Source organism: Natator depressus, chromosome 11 (genome assembly GCF_965152275.1).
Source record: "Natator depressus isolate rNatDep1 chromosome 11, rNatDep2.hap1, whole genome shotgun sequence".
In the NCBI taxonomy this organism is placed as follows: domain Eukaryota; kingdom Metazoa; phylum Chordata; order Testudines; family Cheloniidae; genus Natator; species Natator depressus.
Genome location: NC_134244.1, coordinates 44,260,964 through 44,287,712, shown reverse-complemented (window position 1 = coordinate 44,287,712; position 26,749 = coordinate 44,260,964). Strand labels below are relative to the sequence as shown.

The 26,749-nt window shown below is 40.9% G+C and overlaps 1 protein-coding gene across 4 annotated transcripts in view; it reads right to left on the bottom strand.

Moving 5' to 3' along the window:
- Nucleotides 1-26,749, bottom strand: part of OSBPL6 (oxysterol binding protein like 6) — a 247,104-nt gene that overhangs the window by 138,620 nt on the left and 81,735 nt on the right. For 3 of the 4 annotated variants that reach the window (XM_074967668.1, XM_074967670.1, XM_074967671.1), the window contains exon 4: nucleotides 13,769-14,034. In XM_074967668.1, the coding sequence (XP_074823769.1) occupies nucleotides 13,769-13,870 (102 nt within the window). In that variant the 5' untranslated portion in view covers nucleotides 13,871-14,034. Of the gene's footprint in view, nucleotides 1-13,768; nucleotides 14,035-26,749 lie in introns of those variants that run through there. The other variant, XM_074967672.1, reaches the window with a different exon arrangement.

Genomic DNA, 26,749 nt, shown 5'->3' with positions numbered 1-26,749 from the left:
GTCTGATCCTCTGATGACAATTTTCTTTTTCTGTGGTCCAGATGTGATATGTTTAACTCAAAACAAAGCAAACAAATAAGCTGGCAAACGCTGAATGAGAATTCAAATGATGGTATATGACAGGAAGTTTGATGATGATTACAGGCTCATTACAATAAAAGGATGGATAGTGCTTTTCTTAATAGTCTTGAGCTGGAAATTCACTCCATTAATGTTGATGAATTGAAGGGGGTAGGGGAAGAGAAATAAAATCCCATACATGAAAGAAAAATGTTGCTTGATGTGCTAATTCAGTCGTTAATGAATGAATTTTAAAAATGTGGGAGGGCCAAAATCTCATATTTTGTTTTGAGATTCAGTTTTGCTAACAGTTCAGCCACTTCATTTTTTGGTTACCTCAGAATCCCTGAATGAACACACTATTTTTTCAGTGACATATTGCTATTTAAGTTATTTGTTTTAAGACCCAAGTCTCTGACAGTGCTTCAGCTTTATTATCAGTATAGAGAAGACAAAATGGAAGAGAACTATATGTCACAGTAATAATAATACGTAGCACTTAGAAGCACCATCCATCTGAGACTCTCAAAGCTATCAGCAATTAGTGAACATGCTTGTTTCTTCTCTTCTTTTTTAAAAAGAAAGGGATACATTTTATTAAAGGATGTCAGTCAATAATAACCTTAGACCGCCTCTTCACGTAGAAAATATTACTTTGTACTGCTTTATAATCTCCTGTGATAAACACTGCTCTTAAGGCACACTTTATAAATAGGTAAATAGCATGTAGACCAAACAGTTTATATTGCCACTGCTCATGAGGCAGAAATCTATAATGAATTCACAAAAAATGTCTTCTGTACCTGCATCTCTTTTTATGACTGAATAGTAAGTTAAGAATTTTTGCAAATCCCAATATAATACAAAATATCACACTGTACTGTGTATATGTCTAAACTTTTATTCCAAGTCTCCTGGAACGGAACTAAAATGCAGGACATTTTAAAAACAAAACAAGGAACATACTATTTCAAATTAGAAGCCAAAGACTCACTTAACAGGTAGCAGAAATCACAAAAGAAACTCAACCATCAAATTAATGGGAAAGATGATCTGTGGTAGTGTTCCCTAAGAAAATGTGGAAAGTAGAGAGAGTGAATCCAATAACTATATCTTAGAATAGCCACACAGAAAAAGTTTATTGAACATCAAGGCAACTAGAAAAATCAGTAACAAATAAGCTAACATTCCGCACCTGTTATACATCTATCAACTCTCCTGCCCACTCCAATGGTCACAAATGCCAACTCCTCTTTCCTTCTCCCTCACTGCCAGCAGCAATCACTCTCTTAGCAGTTTTTACTTTTTTCTCTGCAAGCCATACCCCACTTATTTCCTTGTTGTACTATCATCCCATAAAACATTTGGGCCACTCAGTTCTCTCTTATCTAATCACCTCTAATCTAATCTAATCTACCATTCATTTGTTGCCCTATGTCCCCAACCCATATGTCAATACCTACCACTTTCTACCTAGCTCTACCAGTTTGCTCCACTTCTAATTGCATCTTGTTTCTCCTTCTGCACCTCCCATCACCCTGGTACATGGATCAGCCATGTAAACTCATTTATACAGTATTTGGTGGCACCTCGCAAGACATCTGTGAAAAACTGGAGCTCATTATCCACTGGGACATATGGAAAGCACAGTTTACTATACAACCCTCTGGATGGCTTGTGAAAAAACACTTTCACATGTTGATCCACATTTGCAGGGTACTGATGACTCACAATGTCTATTTTGAATGTGTAATTTCTTACTCCAGCCCCAGCCCAAGTGCTATGGGGAGTGTGACAAATTAAAACAACAGGTGAATCCAGTCCTGCCTTCAGACCTGACACCTCATTCTCCACTAATCCTCCTATAATTGGGCACTCTCTGCTCTCCCACTCATGCCTCTATGAGTTCTCCCATCTTCACTATGCAGAGATGTGCTGCCCCGTTCTAACATCAATTGCAATCTGCTTTCCTATTCTTCCCCCATTTGAGCAAAGCACTTAAGCATGTGCTTAAAGTAAAGCATGTCAGTAATCCTTTTGATGTTCAATGGGATTACTCATACGCTTAAGGTTAAGCATATGTTTAAGTCCTTTGCTGGATCGAGGACTAAATCATCACTCTCTGAGTCAGTCGCATCTGCAATACACCTCTCCCTATCACACAAACTAGATATTACTCTCTTCTGGAAAAAAAAGAACTTCACTTGGTCCTTCCTCACTTGCTAAATGACCATCCTGTCTCCAACCTCTTTATTCAACAAGTTTTCAGAGAAATTTGTTTCCTCTCACTTCAAAACCAACTCTCCCAGTAAAATCTCCTTGAAAGTTTTCTGTCTGCCTGTGCTCCTTCAAGAGTAATGAGATTGCCTTTCTACAGGTAGTTAGTAACTACTGTAATTCCTTACCAACCACAGATCTTCTCTCATCTCAGTATGGCTTTCAATTATACCAGTCATTATATCATTCTCCACCAGGAAGCCACTGTCCTTATGACTCTTCTATTGGTCTGAATACTCTAATCATCACTTTCATTTCTGGTGAAGACTTGTATACTTCCCCCCTCATCCGTTCCACTATGACGTGTCTTCTCTTTCCATGGTCTCACTCCATGACATTTGATTGCTAACTTCAAATCTGAACAACACTTCTGCTTGGACAATATCCAGTTTGTCTTCCTCATCTCACTTACTGACCCTCTATTGCTCAACTCTCAGCTTTAGGCTACACTGTAATACCCTACTATAGAATACTTCAGGGAGTTATAGATAAGTCAACTTAACTTAATACCCAGAAAGATAATGGAGCAAATAATTAAGCAATCAATTTGCAAACACCTAGACAATAATAAGGTGATAAGTAGCGGTCAGCATGGTTTTGTCAAGAACAAATCATGTCAAACCAACCTAATAGCTTTCTTTGGCAGGGTAACAAGCCTTATGGGTGGAGGGAAGCAGTAAATGTGGTATATCTTGATTTTAGTAAGACTTTTGATATTGTCTTGCATGACCGTCTCATAAACAAACTAGGGAAATACAACCTAGATGGAACTACTATAAGGTGGGTGCATAACTGGTTGGAAATCCAGTGGTTCACAGTCAAGCAGGAAGGGCATATCGAGTGGGGTCCTGCAGCGTTTAGTTCTGGGTCTGGTTCTGTTCAATATCTTCATCAATGATTTCAATAACGGCATACAGAGTACACTTACAAAATTTGTGGATGACAACAAGCTGGGAGAGGTTGCAAGTGCTTTGGAGGATAGAATTAAAATTCAAAATGATCTGGACACACTAGAGGAATGGTCTGAAGTAAAAAGGATGAAATTAATTAAGGACAAATGCAAAGTACTCCACACAGGAAGGAAAATCAGTTGCACACATACAAAATGGGAAGGAGCATTGTGGAAAGGGATCTGGGGGTCATAGTGGATCACTAGCTAAATATGCATCAACAGTGTAACACTACTGCAAAAAAACAAAAATCATTCTGGGATGTATTAGCAGGAGTGTTGTAAGTGTAAGCAGGGTCTCCCCTGACAACTAGCTGTCAGGGGGAGAGACTTCAGGAGCAAACTATATTTACATGAACACACCTACTCTGCCAAGATATCCAGCAGATAGAGCTGTGTTGCTCAAAGTGATCAACTTTGGCTGGTGCTGAGTTACAAATCACTTTAGTACTGAACGCAGGGGTAGTGAAATGTTGTTATCAATGTTGTTGTCTTTATTGTATGAACTGTGCTTAACCTGTCCCAAATGAGGGGGTCACTCTCAGCAGATTTCAGAGTAACAGCCGTGTTAGTCTGTATCCGCAAAAAGAAAAGGAGTACTTGTGGCACCTTAGAGACTAACCAATTTATTTGAGCATAAGCTTTCGTGAGCTACAGCTCAATTCATCGGATGCATACTGTGGAAAATACAGAAAATGTTTTTATACATACAGACCATGAAAAAATGGGTGTTTATCACTACAAAAGGTTTTCTCTCCCCTCACCCCACTCTCCTGCTGGTAATAGCTTATCTAAAGTGATCACTCTCCTTCCAATGTGTATGATAATCAAGGTGGGCCATTTCCAGCACAAATCCAGGTTTTCTCAGCAGAGAGGACCTTGTTAAGCCAGGGGCTCGAATGCCAGACCCCTGTGAAAGTAAGAAGGCTGGGGACAGGTGTCCCAGCCAGGAGGTGTGGACTCTCCCTAAGTGTTCCCGGCCTGGTTTAATCTGTTCCTCCCCACAGTTCAAAGATAGAGAAAATAGGCTCCATTAGGAGCCTTTGTTCTTTTATGTGCTTAAATGAGAGCTGAAATCACTTGTGGTGGGACAGCGTTTCTGCCCAGCCTGCTAAAAGCTGAAAATAAGACAGTTACCTTTTCTGTGACTGATAGTCTTCAAGATGTGCTTCTCATGTCCATTCCATATTAGCTGTGTGTGCTCCCCACATGCACAAGTGCTAGAAGTTTTTCCCTCAGCAGTATCTGTAGGGGACTGGCTCTGGCGCCCTGTGGAGTGGTGCCTGCATGGCACGGTATAAGGGGCACCACCAGCTCCCCCCCCACCCTTAGTTCCTTCTTACTGGAAACTCCAACAGTGGGGAAGGAGGGCGGGTTGTGGAATGGACATTAGCAACACATTTCGAAAAACACCAGCTGTGGATAAGATAACTCTCTTTTCTTCGAGTGCTTGCTCATGTCCTTTCCATATTAGGTGACTCCAAAGCAGTATCCCTGGAGGTGGGTAGGAATTCACCGACGTGTAGATTGCAATACAGCTCTGCCGAACACAGTGTCGTCTCTGGCCTGCTGAGTGATGGAATAATGAGCAGTAAACATGTGAACAGAGGACCACATTGCAGCTCTACAGATGTCCTGGATAGGAATGTGCGCCAGGAAGGCTGCCGAAGATGCCTGCGCTCTCGTCGAGTGGGCTCTGACAATCAGCAGCAGCAGAACCCCAGCCAGGTCATAACAGGTCCTTATGCATGAGGTAATCCACTTGAAAATCCTCTGCGAGGACACTGGGTGACCCTTCATCCTATCTGCTGTAGCGACGAAAAATTGAGTCAATTTTTGGAAAGACTTGGTACATTCTAAGTAGAAAGCCAAGTCCCTCCGGACATCCAGGGCGTGAAGACGCCTCTCCTCACCAGTCTTGTGCGGTTTGGGACAGAACACCATGAGGAAGATGTCCTGGTTCATCTGGAAGTTGGAGACCACCTTTGGCAGGAAGGCCGGGAGTGGTGGGGGAGCCTGCAACTGAACCTTATCTTTGTAGAAGGCCGTGTACAGAGGTTCTGAGATCAAGGCTTTAATTTCAGAGACCCATCTTGCTGACGTCACCGCCACAAGGAACATGACCTTTCATGACAGATGGGAAAGGGAGCACCTCAAAGGGCAGGCCGGCGAGCCTAGAGAGGACCAAGTTAAGATCCCACTGCGGGACAGGAATCCGTACCTGCGGGAAGAGTCTCTCGGGCGCTCTCAAGAATCTGACCATCATGTCATGGGAAACACCATCTGTTCTTGGATCGGGGGGTGAAAAGCAGAGATGGGCACTAGATGCACTCTAATGGAAGAATGTGCCAAGCCCTGGTTCCTCAAATGGAGCAGGTAGTCCAGGACAGCCTATATGGAAGAATACAAGGGAGAGATGCCATGCTCAGACACTCAGCAGGAAAACCTCGTCCACTTGGCCAGGTAAGTCAGCCTGGTTGAGGGCTTCCTACTCCCCAGGGGGTCCTGTTGGACTCCTCCCGAACAGGTCCATTCCTCCAGGTTCAGCCACGCAGCATCCACACCGGGAGGTGGAGGGACTCTAGGTTGGGGTGTAGGAGCTGGCAGTGGTCCTGTGACAGCAGGTCTGGGCGGTTGGGTAGGAGCAGGGGGGAGGGTCGCTGAAAAGCTCATGAGCGTGCCGAACCAATGTTGGTGGGGCCACGCCGGGGTGATCACGACAACCTGTGCCTTGTCTATCTTGATCTTTGCCAGGAGCCTGCCAATGAGTGGAATCGGAGGCAACGCATACATCAGGCTCCCTGACCACTACAGGAGAAGGCATTGGAGAGGGAGCCCTTGCTCAGACCTTCCTGAGAGCAAAACCGGTGGCATTTCCTGTTCTGTCTGGTAGCGAATGGGTCCACTTGGGAGAGTTCCCCACCTTTGGAAGATCATGCAGGTGATCACTCGTGGTGAGAGAAGAAGCCGCTGCTGAGCTGGTCTACCAGCGTATTCTTGACACCAGGAAGGTGACAAGCTTCCAGTGGATTTCGTGGCTGATGCAGAAGTCCCACAGATGGAATGCCTCTTGACAGAGAGCCGACAAGCCCGCTCCCCCTTGCCTGTTGATGTAGAACATCAAGGTTGTGTTGTCCATGAGGACTCGTACCACCTTGCCCGACAGGTGAGGCAGGAAGACTCCGCATGCCAGCCAGACTGCTCGGAGTTCTTTTGACATTTATGTGCAACTTCACCTCCTCCGGGGACCACATCCCCTGTGTCTGGAGGTTGCCGAGATACGCACCCCAGCCGAGGCAACACTACCTCGATGGAGTGAGGGGGGTTTCGAACGGAACTCCCTCCAGGACTGTCCTGCAGTTGGTCCACCATCGCAGCAAGGTAAGTATCGCCTGGGGAATGGGAATCATCTTTTCCAGGGGGGTCTCTGGACTGGGAATAGACCATCCCCAGCCATTGTTGCAGACTCCTGCATGGTGGACTACGTAAGTGCACGCTGCCATGTGACCCAGCAGATGCAGACAGATCCTGGCTGTAGTTGGAGGGAACATGGAGACTTCCGCGATGACGTTCGTCAATGTGTGGAACCTTTCCAGCGGCAGGAACGCTCTGGCGCAGGTCAAGTCGAGGACCACTCTGATGAACTTTATCCTCTGCACCAGCACTAACGTTGACTTTTTGTCGTTTATCAGTAGGCCCAGAGAGCGGCACGTGGCCTGAAGCACTGCAACATCCCTTTGGACTTGAGACCTGGAGCTGCCCTTGACGAGCCAGTCATTGAGGTAGATCTGAATACCCCAGCACCTGAACTAAGCCGCTACCACCGACGTGCACTTGGTAAACACCCTTGGTGTTGTCGCCTTCGGTGCTGACCACAAACTGGTAGTGGTGGGGCCCCACTGTAAACCAGAGGAAGCGTCTGTGCCCTTGAAAGATCGCTATGTGGAAGTATACGTCCTTCAAGTCGAGGGCGGCATACCAGTCTCCCAGATCCAGGGAGGGGATAATAGAAGCCAGGGAAACCATGTGGAACTTTAACTTCTTTAGATACTTGCTGAGGTCTTGCAGGTCCAGGATGGGCCATAGACCACCCCTGGCCCTTGGGATTAAAAAGTACGGGAATAGACCCCAGCACCCAGCTGTAGTAAACCCTTTACCTTCTGCATGAGGAGGCTCTCATGAGAGGAGTCCCTGAAGAGGAACGGGGAAGGCAGGTGGGGATCGGGGATAGAAGGAACTGGAGTATTGTGTCCAGTTCTGGGTGCCACATTTCAGGAAAGATGTGGACAAATTGGAGAAAGTCCAGAGAAGAACAACAAAAATGATTAAAGGTCTAGAAAACATGACCTATGAGGGAAGATCGAAAAAAATGGATTTGTTCAGTCTGGAGAAGAGAAGACTGAGGGATGACATGATAACAGTTTTCAGGTATGGGGGAATCAGCCTCAAAAAGAGAAATGGAGAAATTAAAATAGAAAAGCTACTCATTTGAAAAACAGGTACTCCTCCACCCATTCTTTAGGAGCTGGTCAATACAGCTACACTCTAACCATCATCACAATATCCATCCTCCAACACCTCCTATGACTGCAGATCTTCACAGTTGGGGTCATACCTCAACTAGTACCACCCCATTTGTCAGATATACCTGTCCTCCCTCCAGGTCACCGAGTTGCTTCTTCTGTAGATCTCACCTTAAAACCTCCATTTCTCTTTATTTTTCAAACATTCTTTGTTTTGTATATTTTTATTAACTAGATCAGTGGTTCCCAAACTTGTTCCGCCATTTGTGCAAGGAAAGCCACTGGCGGGCCAGGCCGGTTTGTTTACCTGCCGCATCTGCAGGTTTGGCCGATTGCGGCTCCTACTGGCCGCGGTTCGCTGCTCCAGGCCAATGGGAGCTGCTGGAAGCAGCGCGGGCCGAGGGACATACTGGCCGCCGCTTCCAGCAGCTCCCAATGGCCTGGAGCAGCGAACCGCAGTCAGTGGGAGCCGCGATCGACCAAACCTGCAGACGCAGCAGGTAAACAAACTGGCCCAGCCCGCCAGGGACTTTCCCTGCACAAGTGGCGGAACAGGTTTGGGAATCACTGAACTAGATAAAGTGTTAGTTTTCTGGAACCACAGGGAAAAGGGGAAAGAAAAAAACTCAAGAAAAGCAAAGAAAAACATACAGAATACAATCAAAGACTCATGAGTGAGAATCAATAAACAAGAGCCAGCACATGGACAGTCGGGGCTCATTCAGAGCACATCCCAAACCTACACTTCTCCCACCACCAAAACCTAAACCTGAACACATTGGACACTGAATTCTGTATTGCTGGCCTGTGGTGGATAAGCATTGACACCACAAATTCAGCATTTCAATTACCACGCCCAGTGGCATTTCCAGCCACATAATCACATTCCAGACAGTTTCAGCAGAGCCTTCAGCAGTTACACAGCCTGAAATACCCTTTGACACCTAGAACAGGGTTGAGGCACATAAGCAGGACAGTGTGGAGAAGCCTGCCAGTGCTTGTGCTGTACTTGCTCTGTGGGCAGAAGTCACCTATCTTAGCCATGAGACCATCTGTAGTAAAGTGGTCCTCAAAGGGTTAACTGAGTTACTCAGCGTAATATGGGTTGGAGTCATGCTCCACCCCACCTTACTTCCTCTTTAGTTAGTGTCTGTTTTCCATCTCTGTTATGGAGTTGAACAAAGCAGACTGTTCCCAGTCTGCAATACTAGAGGTGAAATGTGTTTCTTGTGCACTAAGTCATCTTTTCTCTTAGATTCATAGATACTAAGGTCAGAAGGGACCATTATGATCATCTAGTCTGACCTCCTCCTGCAATCCCCTGCTTCATTCACTAGCCTCTTTTACTACACAACCTTTATTCCTCCCCAGAACAGGTGCACCTGTGCACTGAATGAAGCAGAGGTCCGTGGGGGGGGAAATAGTATGGATTCATGTAATTAAAGACTACCATAATTAGAGCAGGTCAAAACTCTGAATTTCTGTTTTCAAAAAATGAAAATTTCCTGAAAATTTGTTTTCATTTCTAAATCAGAATATAAACAAACATTTTCAAAATTTCCTGTGAAATGAAAGTTTCAAAAAAATAAATCATTTTGGAAATTTTTGGTTTGGAATCATTTTAACTTTTTGTTTCAAAACAAAATTTTTATTTCAAAATGTGTTTATATTAATATTTTCATGTTAGCTTGGACTACTTTTTCTAGAGTATTAAAACTGCTGCTCATTTATTACAACAGTGAGTGCTTATTTTCTGTTCTTGTTCAAAGTGTCAAAATATTAAATTATAATATAAATAGGAGACACTCATCTAGATAATAAGATGTTTCAATCAGTACTAAATAGCAGCTGCCCTTAATGATTGTAAAAATAAAATATAAAAATAAAACAAATTAATAGAATATTTTGACTACTATGTAAAAGAAAAGTATGATGAATAAAAGTAATATATAAATAAAACATTTTGAAACAATATTTCTGCAGTGAAAAATGTTTTGTTTCCAAAATAATTTTCTTGGGAAATTTCAACGAAATCTGTATGATTACATGAAAAAACCGCATATTCTGATGGAAAACTGTTTCAATATACATTGTCTGACCAGTTCTATTCATAAGGCATACGCAGGAGAGGGACGAACTAAGGATGCACAGGAAACCTTAATTCTGTCATCTCCTCACTTTTCAGTCCTTGATTTTGCAACATTAGTAATGTTCTTTTAACATAGTTTTTGTGTGTGTGATGTAATATATATAATATATATACACGCCATGATTCTCAAAAAGTGACCAGTGATTTTTCATGCCTTAGTTTTTGGACACCCACCTGAGATACTTCAAGGGGGCCTGTTTATCAAAAAATGTTGAGACCCACCTTCTGAAAACAGGTCCTTCAAGGTGTCTCAAGTTAGGCACCCAAAATCACAAGTTACTTCTGAAAATCTAGGCTTATATTATCTCTAAATAATACAATAGAGCCCTGCTAACATCCATATATCTGGCTTGATCATGCAAACTATTACATAGAAGACTAACTTTATTCATGTGAGTAGTCTTATTGACTTAAATGGAACTACTCACATGTGAAAGGTTATTTGCATATGTAAGTGTTTGCAAGATCAGATCCTTTATAACTTGTTAAAAAAAAATCTAACCTCTTCCTGCCTTCTCAGCCAGGATTTAATACCGATGTGTTAGAGTGAGAGCAAATAATACAAAGACATCTTTATTTTTGAAGCATGTGATCGTACATTTAACACCACATTATGATTACCATACATTTAAAACTAACCCAAAACTGTTACAAATGGACAGCACACGCTTCACGATATTTGCTCTTAACTCTGATTTCTTACTTGCTGAGCATCAGATTATGACTAGCCTTTTTGGAGTTAATTGTGGGGTGGGGACAAGAGTCTCCCCCTACTTGTGGGGCCCAGAGAAGGGCCTGTCACAATTGCAGTCCTTATGTTCACCACACTGCAGAGACTGCTCTCCTGGTGCACCCTGGGAAGCCCTGGTGCCTCAAAGGAAGTAGAGTTGACAAGGGCTCATGGCTCTGGCCCACCCACAGCCCAGCACTAGCTCTCAGAATAGAGAGCTGCACCAAGGGAAGCACACTGAACCATCCTGAAGAGCTCCCCACGGGCTGCGAGGTAGGACTTCACAACAACCCTACCCTGGTGAGTGGCTAAATGTTACATTTTGACCCTAATTTGTAATGGTTTCCCTGGTCATCACTGTGAATTAGCGACGTTCAGCTACAACTGAACGATGGTAAGTCTCCATGTTGATTAAAATTTGAACCCAGCTTCTCTTTTACTGCTGGCTGCAGTAGACTCTGTTTATCAATTATTTAGTTCTGGAGCCTGCGAAGTGGCGATGTCAGAGCTTTTTTCTGACGACTACTTCGCTGAGATGATGTATGTTGCACAAATAAACCACCTACATTAAAATGCCAGCATACTTACACAACAGGAAATTTTCCACCTCTCTGCAATGATTTGTCATAGCTGTCTTCACACTCATTCAGTTTCCTGCACCATAATTTACTGGAAAACTGTTCCATAATTGCTAGTTTGACTTTGATAGGGATTGTATGACAAGAGGATTTCAATCATTCACAGTCCAGAAATATCAAATGTTATCCTCACAGTGACAATGAAATCCATACTGACATTGCATCCAGTCCTGTCGCACTCCATTTCCACACAGATTACCCCATTGAGGAAACCGCTATTTACCCAACTGCCACCTCCCAAAATGACTTATGAAAAGTCTAAGAAGGCAGCAGCACAACATTTTCAAGGCCTCTCATGGCAAGCGTAGCGGTGCGACGACTCACCGGCGCAGCGCCTCCTGCTGGTCGTCTCGGAAATTAGCTCTTCCAGCCTGGAGCGACCTCTGCAGGCCGGTGTCTCGCCTGCCGCTAGCCCCCGTGTCCCTCCCAGACCCGGGTGCTCCTTTACCATGGGGTGCTGCCCCCTGGCAGTACACCCACCCTCTGGGTCTCCCCACCCAGGGGAACCCCCAACCCTCTATCCCCACCTTGCCTCAGCGGCTATGGCCAGTCTTCATCTAGCCCCCACTCACTGGGGCAGACTGCAGTCTGTAAACCACTCATCATCGGCAAGGGCAGTTTGGACCTGCTGCCTTTGCCTAACCCTGGGCTGCACCTCTGCAACCCCAGTACCTTTCCTGGCCTTTAGCAAGGCCTGCAGCCTGGGGGTTCTCCAGGCTGGAGCTCTCCAGCTCCTCTAACCTTTCCCCAGCCCTGCTCCACTCAGGCACCCTCCTCAGCTCTCAGGCAGCCACGTCCTTCTCTCTCTACCGCTAGAGAAAGACTTTCTGAGCTCCTGGCTCACAGCCCTTTTATAGGGCCAGCTGTGGCCTGACTGGGACGTGGCCCCAGCTACGGCTGCTTCCCCAATCAGCCTAGCCTATTGGCTCCCCAGGACAGCCCTTTCCCAGGGCTGTTAACCCCTTCCAGGCTGGAGCGGGTGACCACCCCGCTAAACAAGAAATACACTTTTTTAAATTTTTTTCTTTATTAATTCTCAAGAAAGATAAAAAAACACAAGCAATGCAATAAGCAGGAAATATAAATTAAAACTGTAATCGTAATGGGGACAGTAGGACAAAAATATGGTGATTTATTCTCTCTTCTACATTTTTGTATAATAAGAACAACATTCATGGTGTTTATTGTCTTGTGTACACTAACACCTTCAGTGGCTATCATATGGTCTAGCTCAACATCACTTCAAAATTAATCACTCACAAGCCATTCACGCTCCTATGGATTCCTCTCCTATAACATTCTAATGTGTTTGAAATATTATGGCCAATATTTTCAAAAATGAGTGTTTAAAATCAGGATGCTAAGTCCATATTCAGGCACCCAAATACGTGACCTGCTTTTGAAGTGTTCAGTACAGTGAAGCCTCTGCGTGCTCAGCATTTTTAAACTTCATGCTATATATTTATGTGCTGAAATATGGAATTCGCAACCTAGCCTTAAGCACCCATTTAAAAAAATGTTGGCTTACGTACTTTACCAGTTATCATGATGAAAACAGCGCCACCGCCAGCAGTACTGCAGAAGTAAGGGTAGCAGTACCGCAACTCGCCCTACAATAATCTTGCAACTCCCTTCAACTCCTTTTTGGGTCAGGACCCCTGCAATTACAATTAAATAGATGAAATCATGAAATTTATTATTTTTTAAATCCTATGACCGTGAAATTGACCAAAATAGACCATGAATTTGGCAGGGCCCTAAAGATGTATGGAGTTGACCCAGGGTGAGGCTTTCCAACTGCACAGATCCTGGGGAGCATATTAGCAATGGAAGCCCAGCATAACTGGGATTGTACAATATAATGTGGAGCATTCTACCTGAATCCCTACTAAATCAGATATAATTTCAGAAATTTTGTGGTTTCTACAAAATGTTTATGATACAATGCACCTTTTCAAAGAGAAGCTTATTTCCAGCCTGGCAAGTCAAGCCATACGGAACAGATGACACATGTCTGTAGTTAGATCTGAAGTTAAATATTCACACACAGTAAGCAAAACATTTAAGCATTCATAAGTTAACACCTCTAAGGAAAATGCCTCCCAGAACTAAAGGAGAAAGACTTATGAAGAATTCTTCCTTACCCATGCCCACATAATTCTATCCCTCTTACCTAATACCCTGCATCTATGTCATAGGTCTGGAGTTTATTTCCCCCAAATAGTTTCCCCATCCATGTCTTTTCCAAGACACAGCAGAAAAGGAATAAGGAACTTACTGAAACATTGACATATCTTACCTGCATTGGAAATGCACAATTCTATTATCAAAAGACTTTAACTGCTGAGCATCAGGCTTTGCTACCATGAGGAAGAATGAATTAATAAAACCACCAAACGTTACAAGTTAGAGAGTTACAGTTGTCTAGGATCTTTTCCTTACCTGCTTACTGTCCCTCTGAGATGACAATGAAGAGGAGGCACTTTTATGTGATGGAGTGGATGTTTTGTGAGCAGGAGATACACCTTTCTCCTCTGAACTCATAGTTGCAGCTAATTTCTAGAGATGATCTTGTGCTCTTAAGACCATACCAATCTTGTCTCAAACTCACATACAAAAAGAGAGGGGAAGGATTTTCCACATTATTCAGTTTCACAGTTTATCTTCTGGAAAGGAGGAGATGAACTCAAAAGGCATCCAAACTTCACCTTAATTAAAACAAAAATGGGAGAGAAAAAGAGAGAGAATGAATCACTTTCACTCTGAAAAAAAGTTTCATTACATATCTGTAAGCAAACAAAAAGATTCACTCGTAGTCATTGTTCTATAATATGGTTTCATCAATACATTTAACGGATTTCACAAATATTTACCAATGGTTGCTTGACATTACCCAATATCTGTACAAATGTTGCTTTTCACTCTGACAAGAAGATTTTAAATATTCCTTTCTTCCAGCAGGAAAGCCCAGAGATGCATTACAATGCATTTTACCATGGCTTGAAGCACCTTGGATGCAGAACTAGATCTGTCAATCTCGACCTGTGAAGACCCAGCCAGTTCAAAGTACTTCCAAAGTTGCTTCACAGAACTAATTGCTTCAAACTTTATTTCATAGGTTATTAGCAAGAACAGGATAGTCACACAAACACTCCCTACTGAAGAACAACTTCAAATTTAACTCCAACTACAAGCAAACATATATACATTGTGCCCATAAAGAAAATTGAGGAGAAACCAACAATTTAAGCCTCATTCAGAACTATAAGCCTTGTGCCAGGTGGCTTGAATCTGCAGACTTTCCTACTAGAAGAAAGGAAATGTTCAGGGACAATCAGATAAATGTTCTTATTCTTCTTCGCCAGGAAAGTCAGCAGATCCATTACAATGGGATATACAATGTGTGTCACCCCGGGGGAAAAGAAAAGATGAATGAGGAAACAGATGCATCCTCTCCCCCTACCCCAATATAATTTATTGGGGGAGCACTGTACAGATCCCTCCTTCCAATGGCAGGGACTGATGAGACCTGCACATCTAATTTGTCAAACTTAGAGGAGGTACAGAAACATGACCAGGAGACCATCCCACATGTCTCTTTATATGTTTCAAATAATCCTTCAAGCCAGGAAGCTGCCATGACTCTGAAAAAATGACCATAAACGTTTGAGGGGGAAAGGTGGTGTCTATTTTTGAAAGCTTCTGAAAAGCACCAATTTAGCCATCTAATAACTGAAGCCTTGGCAGCTTTTTTTGTTTGTTTGTTTTATTTTTTATGATAAGGGTTAGATCAGCAAAGCTAGAGTTTTTTTGAATTGTGTGCCACGTTCAGTGTTGATTATTAGAGCCCTGCTGACATCAAGAGTATGGCAGAGGTGTGTGTGTTCAGGGGGTTGGTAGGTTGCTTGATTGGCTTTGTTTTGTTTTTTAAAATTATTTATTTATTTAAAGGATGTTTTGCATGTGGGCAAAAAAAGGATAGAAGAAAAACAAAACACATTTCTTGTAACTGGGTTTATTTTGGAAATAAAGCCTGTGTTAACTCTTAACATAACTTTGCCCTCATCAGAGATACAGTTCTGCTGTTTTCCAATAAGACTTCAACGCCAAAAAGATTCCTTTGCCAAATAGATTGCAACCAGAATGACCACCTGTAAAAGACAGAAAATCCAAGGGTGTTTCTCACCACAGCATCAAAAAGGATGCTTAGTAAGGGAGATTAGTACAAGATTTAGATCCTAAGACGGAGGAATTTAGTGCAGAAAAGTTGAGGCATCTTCTAGAAATCTTACGTCTAGACGAGAGTAAAATCCTGCGCCTGCTCTCTCTCTAGTGAGCTGGAAACATCTACCACTTGGATTTTAGAGTCTGAGGTTTTAGCCCCATGTTATTAAGACATTACTGTATGAACTCAATTACAAATGCTTTGCCCTTGCCTCAACAAGCTCTTTCCATGCTAGTGATTTCACACTATAGAGCAGGGCCCTTCAAGGTACCCTGTTTGTGAAATACTTTCTCAAGCTGATATAATTCTAACCCATGGCTTGCCACTAAAAGTCCTATTCATGTTTGTTTAAAGCTAAAGCACACACATGGTGGGTGCCATTAAAAACAGTATTTAATGCTCCAGATACCTGTAGTGACCATAGTACCTTCTTATTTTAAGTACATTGGTAACATAAATACTTGGGAGAGGTAAATACTGAGTTTTAAAACATCAAATATAAGGCCAAATTCACATTGGTATAAGTAGACACAATTCTTCAGAACGCAACAGAGATGCACTTGTCCCTCTTACAATACAGATGAACAGGGGAAAGTAGATACTCTGCACTGACAAACAAATGGAATACCTCCTTCATTAAAAAAACAAACATATACTGCGTTTGTGTATCAGCCTGTAGTATGGTTTCTACAAGAAACAAATGCTCAAATAAATTGGTTAGTCTCTAAGGTGCCACAAGTACTCCTTTTCTTTTTGCGAATACAGACTAACACGGCTGTTACTCTGAAAATAGATCTCTATGATAGTCCTAGCCTTCTTCAGCCCAGACGCTGAAAAACTAACGAACTTGTGCAATGAAAGGGTTCTCCCCCCTTTCACATTAGTGTGGCAAGGACTGCTGGTCCATTTTTACAATGTTTTCATACTGTATAAATATGATATATAAGTATGTGCTGCAGAGATTTATATCACTATTGGTATTTCAAGATCTATACAATTTAATACAAATAAAAAATCAATGTTAATGTTTAAAACTGCTGCACTTTAGAAAGATCTAACATAGCAGAAAGCAAAGATGATAATCCCAATTCACAGAACTGTACAATCAGTTCAGTCATGTAATAGCTAAAAACAAGTTTTTAGCCATTTATGCTGAACGATAAAGGTCTTTTAAATATATTTTTTAGCATTGTAGCTTTTGGGTAAATGAAAATCAAATGGGTTTTAACATGTCTGATCTCCATTGAGTTCACTTATGCAGAAAAAATTACATTTAGCATTGGCAGAGGAAGACAGTAATCTGACACTTCAGAGTGTCAATCCTTTTTAAAGGTGTTCAGGAAGAGTATGCACTGTTGTTAGAGCCAACGGTGCTAGCAAGTAGCATGCAAGAACAACAGCTTTACCAATGGTCTCTTGTCCTGCGCTATTGTGAAGTGCCTTCTAGTCAAGTCTAAAACTTTAAATAAATAAATAAATCTTGACACTTGAGCTAGACTCAGTGGTGCTTTTTTGATGTGCACAAATTCCCTCAAGAGACAGAGCTGAGACAACCAAACTCATTAAACTTGTTAAATAACTAACTGCAAACTCAATCCAGTTTTATTGCTTACATATTGCTTACCTAGTTGTATATATATTCACAAAATTGCACCACTGAACATGAATGTAAAGATTGGTTCACACACAATATAGCTTATAAACAGAACTTTACAATATAACAAAGTTTATAACATACATGCGCATCAGCATCTGTTCAATGGTGACACTTCAGTAAATATTACAAGTGTTAACAAAATTAAATATTTCTAGCACCAATATTACTAACATTTTAACAAAGAATTAATGAATCAATTAGAGAAACATGACTGAAAAATAGGCAGATATAAGCACAATAGGAGAAATTACGAACACAAGCTATGATCCATAGGCGCTGACTTTTATTTTTCCCCGGGGTACTCCACTCCCACTCTTCCCGAGGCCCCGCCCCCAATCTACCCCTTCCCCAAGGCCCTGCCCTCATTCCACCTCTTTTCGCCCCCACGCTGCCCCCCCAAAGACCCTGCCCGTCCACCACTCGCTGCTCTCCATCCTCTCCTAAGCGCCTTCCCCAGCCGCCAAACAGCTGATCAACAGCACCACTGAATAGCTGATCAGCGGTGCCACTGAACACCTGTGGCTGGTGCATGCTAAACACCCACTAATTTTTTCCTTAGGTGCTTGAGCCCTAAGTACTCCCACAGTCAGTGCCTACACTGTGATCAACAGCTGTATTTTAGAAAGTAATGAAAAATCTCAGAAATGGTGTACCAGCTTTGAGCTTTCCTGTGTTGCAATAAATTCAGATAAATTCAATAAATCCATTCCTCTTCAATAATTAGGGCTTATTTCCCAAATTCTGCCTGATCATTTAAGCGTCATCATATCCCCCTTACAGCACATTAAAAGAGTTAAAATAAAAAACAATTCTCCAAATGTAATGAGATCTTAGTCTCTCCAGAGCTAAAATTGAAGCTGGAGTTCTATTAATAAATTAACCTAATTTTTGATCTTCCCATTAAATTCACCAAAATTAAACCAATCCTCTTGCAATGTCACAGATGGGCCTGCTCCCTTTCCATCAGTCACTCTGCGTTTTGCCATTGACTTTGGTGGGAGCAGAATCAAGCCATACACCGGGGTAGAATATTTTTAGCCAACATGAGGCAAAAGAAAAATCAGACAACACATTCAGGAAACATGAAAGTTCAAAAAGTGAAGTTCACTTTATGAACATTTTTTCCAGCTTTATTTGACTAGTAATAACTGCAAGTTGGTTTTAATCTTTTTTCTTGGCAACAACTAGCATGCATGACTAGCTATGGGGAGACTTCTTGGCAGAATTATTTAGGTCCAATTCTGCCCTATACATAGGACTAGCAATCAGCTCCTCTGATTCCTAGTCCTGTGCCTAATCCAAAAAACCATATAGCCCTCAACCCAAGCACATCACTTAGGTCAAATTTTTCAAATGTGGGTACATAAAGTTAGACATCCAAGTCCATACAAAGACACCTTAATAAATGGTCTGGTTGTTGGTTGCCAGGGATACTCAGCACCAACAGCTCCTTTTGATGCATATAAATTTTCTCTTCTGTTGTATGTAAATATATTGTAGTGTACTACACATTTTTCAGTGGAGAGAAGCATTTCCTCATATACCCTCTCCTTATTTTGTTTTATTGTTTAATCTTGCCCATTGAGTTCACTCAAGTAAATTTTACTTATAGGTATAGACATGCAAATACAATACTTACTGTATACACATTATAATGGGAAGTAAGTTATAATTTTTTTATGGATTGGGCTAGTGTCCATTCTTAAATATTTATTGAGGACTTCCTAATCTATTCTGCAGATATAAACAAAAAAATATTTCATGATCAAGACAAGACCATTAGACCTTAAAGTTCATTCTTCTTCCATTCACTTTCCTTATAGCTGTCATCTACATTTTGACTGTGCCCAATTTGCCTGTCTCACTGATTTTATGCAGTAAATCTCACCCATTTACAGTTCTTTCTGGGGTAAAAACCTCTTCATGTTTAGTTTCAATTTGGTATTCCTTGCCATTGCTATTTAATTCAAATTATATTTTATATAAAAGGTATGAGATACGCTATGTTCAACTGAATTCAGTAACTTCAAGTTGGCCTTTTCCTCTAATATTTGGAATTTTCCCATGTGTATTTATATCCCCTTCCTAATTTAGCTTTAATATTGAGAATATATCAGATTTAGCCACTAGTTACAGCAGAGGGAGAAACTCCCAGTCCAGGAGAGTGGGAGCTGTGTGGAAGTGCTGTTTACCCTAGATTTAGCTACAATCTGCTCACTCAGCTATAGTTTTCCACTTTTTAGTGTATACTTTTCTCGGTGCTTAAGATCAAATATTAACTGGGATTTAGACACTGATGAAAACTAAATCACTTTCTACTTCCATCATTCCATTTCTCAAAGGATTTCAGTTGTGTTTTGGGAAATGAAGGAAATATAATCACAAACACTCCTTCCTCGATTTCTCATGTGAGAATTCTAAAGTCTCTGCCCTATGGTTCTGCAGTACCAGTTCCTCTTTGTTAACCTATTAGTCCTCCCTTCTGCTGTCTACTAACTGAAAGAACATTAATTCAAGCAGATGAGTCATAGTGACTGGTCAATCTCAGGCTGAGCTCTGAGGCAGTTGGCTTATCTTCTGTGTCAATAATGCATTAAATAGTCTGAAAGATCTGTAAGCACTGAGAGCTACTTACTGATTTATCTCCAACTGTGATCTGGATTGGAAGAATGCACACAAATCAACATTCTTGAAATAATTTCTTAGGAAACTTGTACACAGAACAATTATGAAGAAGTATAAAAAAAAAGATATTGATTTGCCATAAATAAATTCTCTATCCCTTGAACTGACCAGCCAGGGATTATTTCAATTTATTTTGATCAATTTTTATTTTAAAAAAATACATGAAATTCATATGCAACTATAGATACACTCTAAAACTTGATGTGAGGTATTTGTATGTTAAAAGCTACAAGGTTCAAGGAAACAAGTGAAAGGAAACAAACGATTGCTCTGAAGAGATTTAACAAAACAGAGATTCAGGAGAGGTCAACTATTTTTATAGGAAAAAAGGGCTTGAAGGGTGTATTGGGATAATGTTTAGATTAACAGGAGGATGTTTATACTAATGGCAGCAGATAAATGAGGGAGCCAATATTAGACAATACACAAAGGAGCACAATTTGGAAAAGGTTGGACATATAAACTGGAAAAAACAAATGAAGGACAAGATAGATATGAGGAACAAGAGGAGGAGCAGTGTGGGGAAGCAAGGAAAGATTTTAGGAAGAAGCCACATGCTCATCCCAGATAGAAATGAAAGAAAGGAGAAGCCTGTATCACCTCAAGGGAAAGTAGAGAACCCCTATGCTGACTTTCCCACTGATTAGAAAGAGGGAAAGATGCCACCTGAAGACACCTCCAGGGCAGGGGAACAGACCAGCTCTCCTCTCTCTCAGCCTACTGGACGGGTCTCCCACCTTAAAGCCACCATCGTAAGTAGAAACAGCCATGGGAAATGAGGATTCCAAGAGAAGAATCTAACGATCAAAGACCTCAAGGGATGGGATGGACTCCGCAGAGTCAGAGAAACAGTCAAAATGCAACCATTTGATGCTCTGAACTAGGATATTCTTTTAAAAGAATGTGTTATTCTCTAGGATCCAAATAAGAACATTTGGCAGTCCCCAGGCCTCTGCTTATTTGGCACATTGCCCCTGAATTAGTTTTTGTTAACTATTGGAAGCTATGCACCTCTCAGCAATTTCTCTGCTATAAATAGAAATGGGATGGGGGGTCCTGAAGACAGAGTCTCACACTCTAGACTGGGCAGCTATGAGCAACTTCATTGACATTGCTAAGGAAAAGCCATCTCCACCCTCAGAAATGGAGAGTATTCCAAGGGCATGGAACCTGGCCATGCTGCTGAAGCCCTGGCTAACATGTGCTCCCCCAGAAGCAGCAGGATCAAGATTTCTCATGTGCCAAAACAATTATTAGTAATAGTGATGAGAAGGTACCAATACATGTCTGACCTGCTCAGAGCCCAGTGTTATACGAGGTACAGGGTTACCATCTGCAACAGAAAAAGGGCTGGGTTTGAAAGTTCTATTTGGATAGCTCCAAATAAAATCCAATCTCAAATGATATGTTCCTCTGATAAAATTTGTGCTCCTCCGCACTGGCTATTTATGCGGAGGAGCACAAAGAATCTATATGAAGTTCAGGAGTAATTTGGCTATACAATTTACAGTGTGGGATTAGGTCTCTAGACAAAAATGAACTAAAAAAATGGGGGGTCTGTCTCTAAAATTGAAATTATTTCAACCTCAGCATTTCTACAGATTGGTCTACCAATAAGGGCAGTTTTGTGTTTGGAGAGGGACAATGGATAGGAACGTTTGTATGTTTTGTGGATGTACAAAACAAAAGCCAAATCTGTACACCACAATTCAGGGGGGCCAATCCTTTTTCTGTAAACCATACTGCATATTTTATTGAAAGTTTCTCCCCACACTGGTGATCTTTTTCTATGCAGTAAAATCATAATCCTGCTTTTGTTGCAGCTCATAACAATGGATTATAGATGTTGCAAATACAAAAATACAATAAAAAAACACATCTTTATAATGTGGCAAAATACCAGTGATTTAATAACCTGCTTACAGGAAATGAGCAATTTGTCTTTGTTATAAAACAGGGAATCAATCACTTCATACCCACTAACTCAGGATCAGCATCATCAGCATTTAAGGTTCACCTCTGGATAATGATCTCTGGAATATACCCTGTTTCTACAACAACAACATCAGAACCCAAGGTGTTGCCTTAGCTGTCTAAGGCCTAGTCTACACTGGGGGGGGTGGGGGGATCAATCTAAGATATGCAACTTCAGCTACGAGAATAGCGTAGCTAAAGTCGATGTATCTTAGATCGACTTAGAATCATTTACTTCGCATCCTCGCGGCATGGGATCGACGGCCGATGCTCCCCCGTCGACTCCACTTCCGCCTCTCATCCTGGTGGAGTTCCAGAGTCGACAGCAGAGTGATCGGGGATCGATTTATCGTGTCTACACTAGAGGCGATAAATCGCTCCCCGATCCAGCAGGTAGTGTAGACGTGGCCTACGAAACCCTACAGAACTTAAAGAAGCTTTTAAATTATGCAAACCAGAAAAGAAGAAAAAGCAATATGTTAACATATTTTAAAGATGTAAATTAACACTGGTATTGGTCATTCATCTGAATCTGAAAGAAGAAACAGGTAGAATTACAACTACTAATGGAGTTCTGCATTACTATTGATCTTTTGATTGTAAATGTTTTTTAAAAGATCTCAGAAGTGCAGATGAGTTCCTCCTAAAATAACACAGGTCGAAACTGGCTGATCTCTGAAGAAGAGAAGCCCATGGATTAGCTTTCAGCACTAATGGACAAATAGGTGATCAGTGTGCAACATAACAACAAATCCCATATCCTGACCCCATTCTTGTTTGAATTTAAAATTAGGTAAATTTCTTCTCCAGCTTTCATTAAACACTAAACATGGGATACATATTGCTAGTAGTACTTACTTTACAGAACTATTTGAAAAGAAATAAAGGGTATGCTCTTAAGTACATTCTATGCTTTCTTGTTCAATATGTATTTAAGGGGCCCATGTTTTTACATTCAGAAACTGCATTTAATTATTTTCATAAATGACAGAAACGGAGAAAACAACTCCTGTTTTTCTTTTCAGGTCTAGCTACCGAGTATCTTGTATCTGAAACAAACACAACGTATACTTTAAATAAGTGAGCAGAGTTATACTCAGGTGGTCTGACATTCCCATGCACCTAATTAAAATAGCTGAAATCTGCAACTAGCAGTTTCATTTTATATTTGAGGACACTGGAACATATTAAATGGACACTCCTATTAGCTTAATTGTCTCTCAGTCATTGCATTGTCTTTATTGGTTTGTTTAAGGTACCAGAAGCTGATTTTTTCCTCTGGATGGATTTCCTTAATATATCATTGTCCAATTTTGGACTATTTAACCTCATACCCCTGAGGCTAGATGCTAAAGCACAGCCACTCCTCCTCACCTACCCTTTTTTGAGCCATTCTGAACCCAGCATCTAAGTATCTGCTTGATCCTGCAGCCCCATCCAGACAGGTCTTCGTTATACATGCAAAGTCATGGCTCTGACACCTATTCAAATTATGGGCCATGGTACCCTTATTAATGACTGGTCTTTCATTAACCTGCAAAAAGTGAAGATCTGAGTCACCAAATAGTTGGTATGCCCAAGAGTATTTGCTTGCCAAAGCCAACAAAACAGAGTACTTGGCTTACACCTCTGACTGATCTTTCATCCTTCTACCATCTCCTTCCTTGTTTCATCATCACATTGATTGAAGATGTGGTCAAAGAAGGCCAATGTGGGGGACTAAATACCTTGATACTCTTCTTTTAGGAATTTGGTTTACTCTAAAATGTACTATTTAAATTCTGTGGAGCAAATCATGCAGTCCTTATTCAGGTGGAATGCCCAGGGAACTAAGTCATGTGTAAGGAATATAGGATTTGGCTTTGTAGGGCTTAAAAGTTCCACTCATCTGCCCACCACAGCAAACTGGATACTTCCCATTGTGTGTGTGTGTATGGATGGAGAGGGAGGGATGCAAAGGGGACAATTACCATTAACTTCCGATGATTCTAAGTCTTCATTTGAAAAAAAAAAGTCTCACGTATGGTTGCAAAAAAGTCAAATGTTGAACTAAATGTAAACTAGTGCAGTGCTGTCTTCCTGAGTCAGCAGATAGACAACTCCAGAGTCTCTGCTGTTCACAATTTAGCAAAGCTGCAGTGCAGTGAAAAACAAAACTCTGGTCAGTTTTCACTACTTTTATTTTATTCAGAATCTTTTGAGCTAAGAGAACAAGAATTACACGATTTCCACTTTACGGTTGCTCTTTGAGAAAGCTATGACTATTAACAGAGGCAGACACCTCAGCTAAACATACTTCACGTTATGCAGAACCCAACCCCAAACATACAAAGCTGCCCACAACAGAGCGTTTTTCCCTAGAATGGGCCAACCCCCAATGCCAGGAGATTATTGTTACCGAAGTGTCACATCTAGAAGAGTTCCTGCCTCTGATGAAATGAGAAGTAGACATCCCACATTACCTATACATCCACTGAGCTGTATATTTAATGTACTCTTACTTCTTGTTACAAGCAATGCATTAACATTATAAAACTACAGTTGGAACAGTGAAAAAAAATCCCCAGGACCTTCCACATAACTTTTATTACTACAGGAGATAGTCAACATTTTTACTCAAGGTTTAAATGATACAGTCCTTCCATTACCAAAATGTAATTTAATAGCAGGCTCTGTATCATCAACAATGAAGGTCCTGGAGAAGTACTAATTATTTGTAGCATATTTACAATATGGAAGAACCTCAATTATCCTCTCTTTAATAATCCATAAATTCAATAATTTGCATCAAAAAACCCTCATTTTCCCATACCACATAGTAAAGATTTTACAGTACAGTGCTATTATATTGTTATATATGCTGTATTATATGGCAAAGATTTATTGTAGGGATCAAAATTTACCCTGGTCTGAGGTCCAGGTCTTGCTATTTTAAAGTCCTGGACTGGTAACAAAATGGTTCAAGGGACCAGCAACCCATTTAACATCATATCCCTTATGAACTCTGCAGACAAGAAATAATTTGTCATTGGAAAGCTTGGAAATCGTTTTTAGCACTGAGGGCTTGTGAGATGCAAGATATTAACAATCTCATTTGATTACCATCATCTCTTTCAGCTACTTTAAAAACTGGATTTCCAAGATTTGAACAGTATAAAACATTCATCTCTAACTACAGGTGTTTATAATTATGCTGGAATTGAGGAGTGTATGCTGTGGGGAAGGAAGAGAATAGCTGTAATACACTGACTTTTAAGTGAGTGAACACACTTTCACAAGACTTAAAATTAAGTTACTGTGTGCACTACGTAGCTATTTTCATAAAACATTGCCAATCCCACATTCAGGAAGTGCTACAACCATCCAGTCAGGTGGAGAAAAATTGGTCATAGAGAAAAATGGATGAAATCAGTTATTTTGTCCACTTACTTGGGCCACTGTAGCTCTTGTTGAACATGGAAAAAGGAACTGCTTATAATGTCAGCAATAGATGAGAGGTCACTTAAACAGCCTCTCAGTTTTTGCTGGGAAAGGGAACTTTCAGCAAAGTTACAAATATTAACATTAGGTTTTGTGAAACTACTGAAGTTTTGCATGGTTGATATTTAATAACACAGCAAAATAACTTTAAAAACTGCTAAATTAGGTAGCAGTCATGCTTTCAGGTCCTGTATTTCACAACCTGACAGAGCTAGGAAATGCTTTCAGAATCAGCAAACTTGTCTTATTATTGGTCTTAAATCAGTAAGAAAAATATTTTTGATCCTTGCCTGATGTACCAAGTACATTTTCTGGTAATTCTATTAAAGATTATCAAAATAATTACAGTTAGTTTATGTTTCTCTAAATAAATTGACAAAGTATTGTTTGTTAATGCAGTTGATTTTTTAAGTGTGCTTGTTTCCTCACTCTCGAACACACAAAATTCAATTCTCCACAAAGGATATCATAATTGTCAGTGGGAAGTAATGAGGCTTACTCTGCTTAGACTATCAGCTTCAACCAGGTTTCATTAAGTTGGTACTCACTCACAGTTCCTATATACTCCCAAAACACTTTACACTCAGTATGATTTCTATAACAGTGAGTACCACTTCGTTTTTCAGTCCTGGTTCAGATGTATTCCAAAACGGTATAAAGGAAATTAATTCTGCTTTAAAATACATAGCTAAGACTGACGTCATCAATCATGACCTCAAATGGATGGAGGAGGTCAAACAACAGATAATCAGATTCTGACGAGAGGTCAGTACAACAACATCTGTCTTTCCTATTTTCTGCTTGCCTCCATGATTAAGGATAATTTTCTCCCCTTCCAGAATCCCTGAAGCATATATGGTAATTAGTGGAGTTCTAGTGTATTCAAATCTCCAGCTTAACTGATCATTTGGAAATGAGCCTTCAGCTCATTTTCATTCTCTGAGGATGGACTCGATAGCTGAAGGGACCCTAGGATTTATTTGTTTTTTCTCCTCGCTCAGGCTGCTGCAATTACAAGATATTACTGAGTCACAGGTTTCAGCTGTGTGGATATATGTGCCATATTGTAGAAGCATCTCACGTACACACACTGAATAGAGGTAGCGTAGCATGCGATGAGCACAGAGAGGTAACCACACGGTGAGAGCATGTTTTTAAAGCTTTTAACTACAGCCCATCAGTTCTCCATTAAATTATAATAGGAAAAATTTCCACTGCTTCCAGTTAAGTGTAAAATCTAGAGATGGTTGAAAAATGTATTGACATTTTTTGTGACAAAAACCGGCTTTTTGCAAAATGGAAATTTTCTCATTAAAATGTCTGGTTCCATTATAATTTCTCAAGTTTTAATCAAAAAATGAAGTGTTTTGGTTTACAATAACCAAAAACAAACAAACCAGTA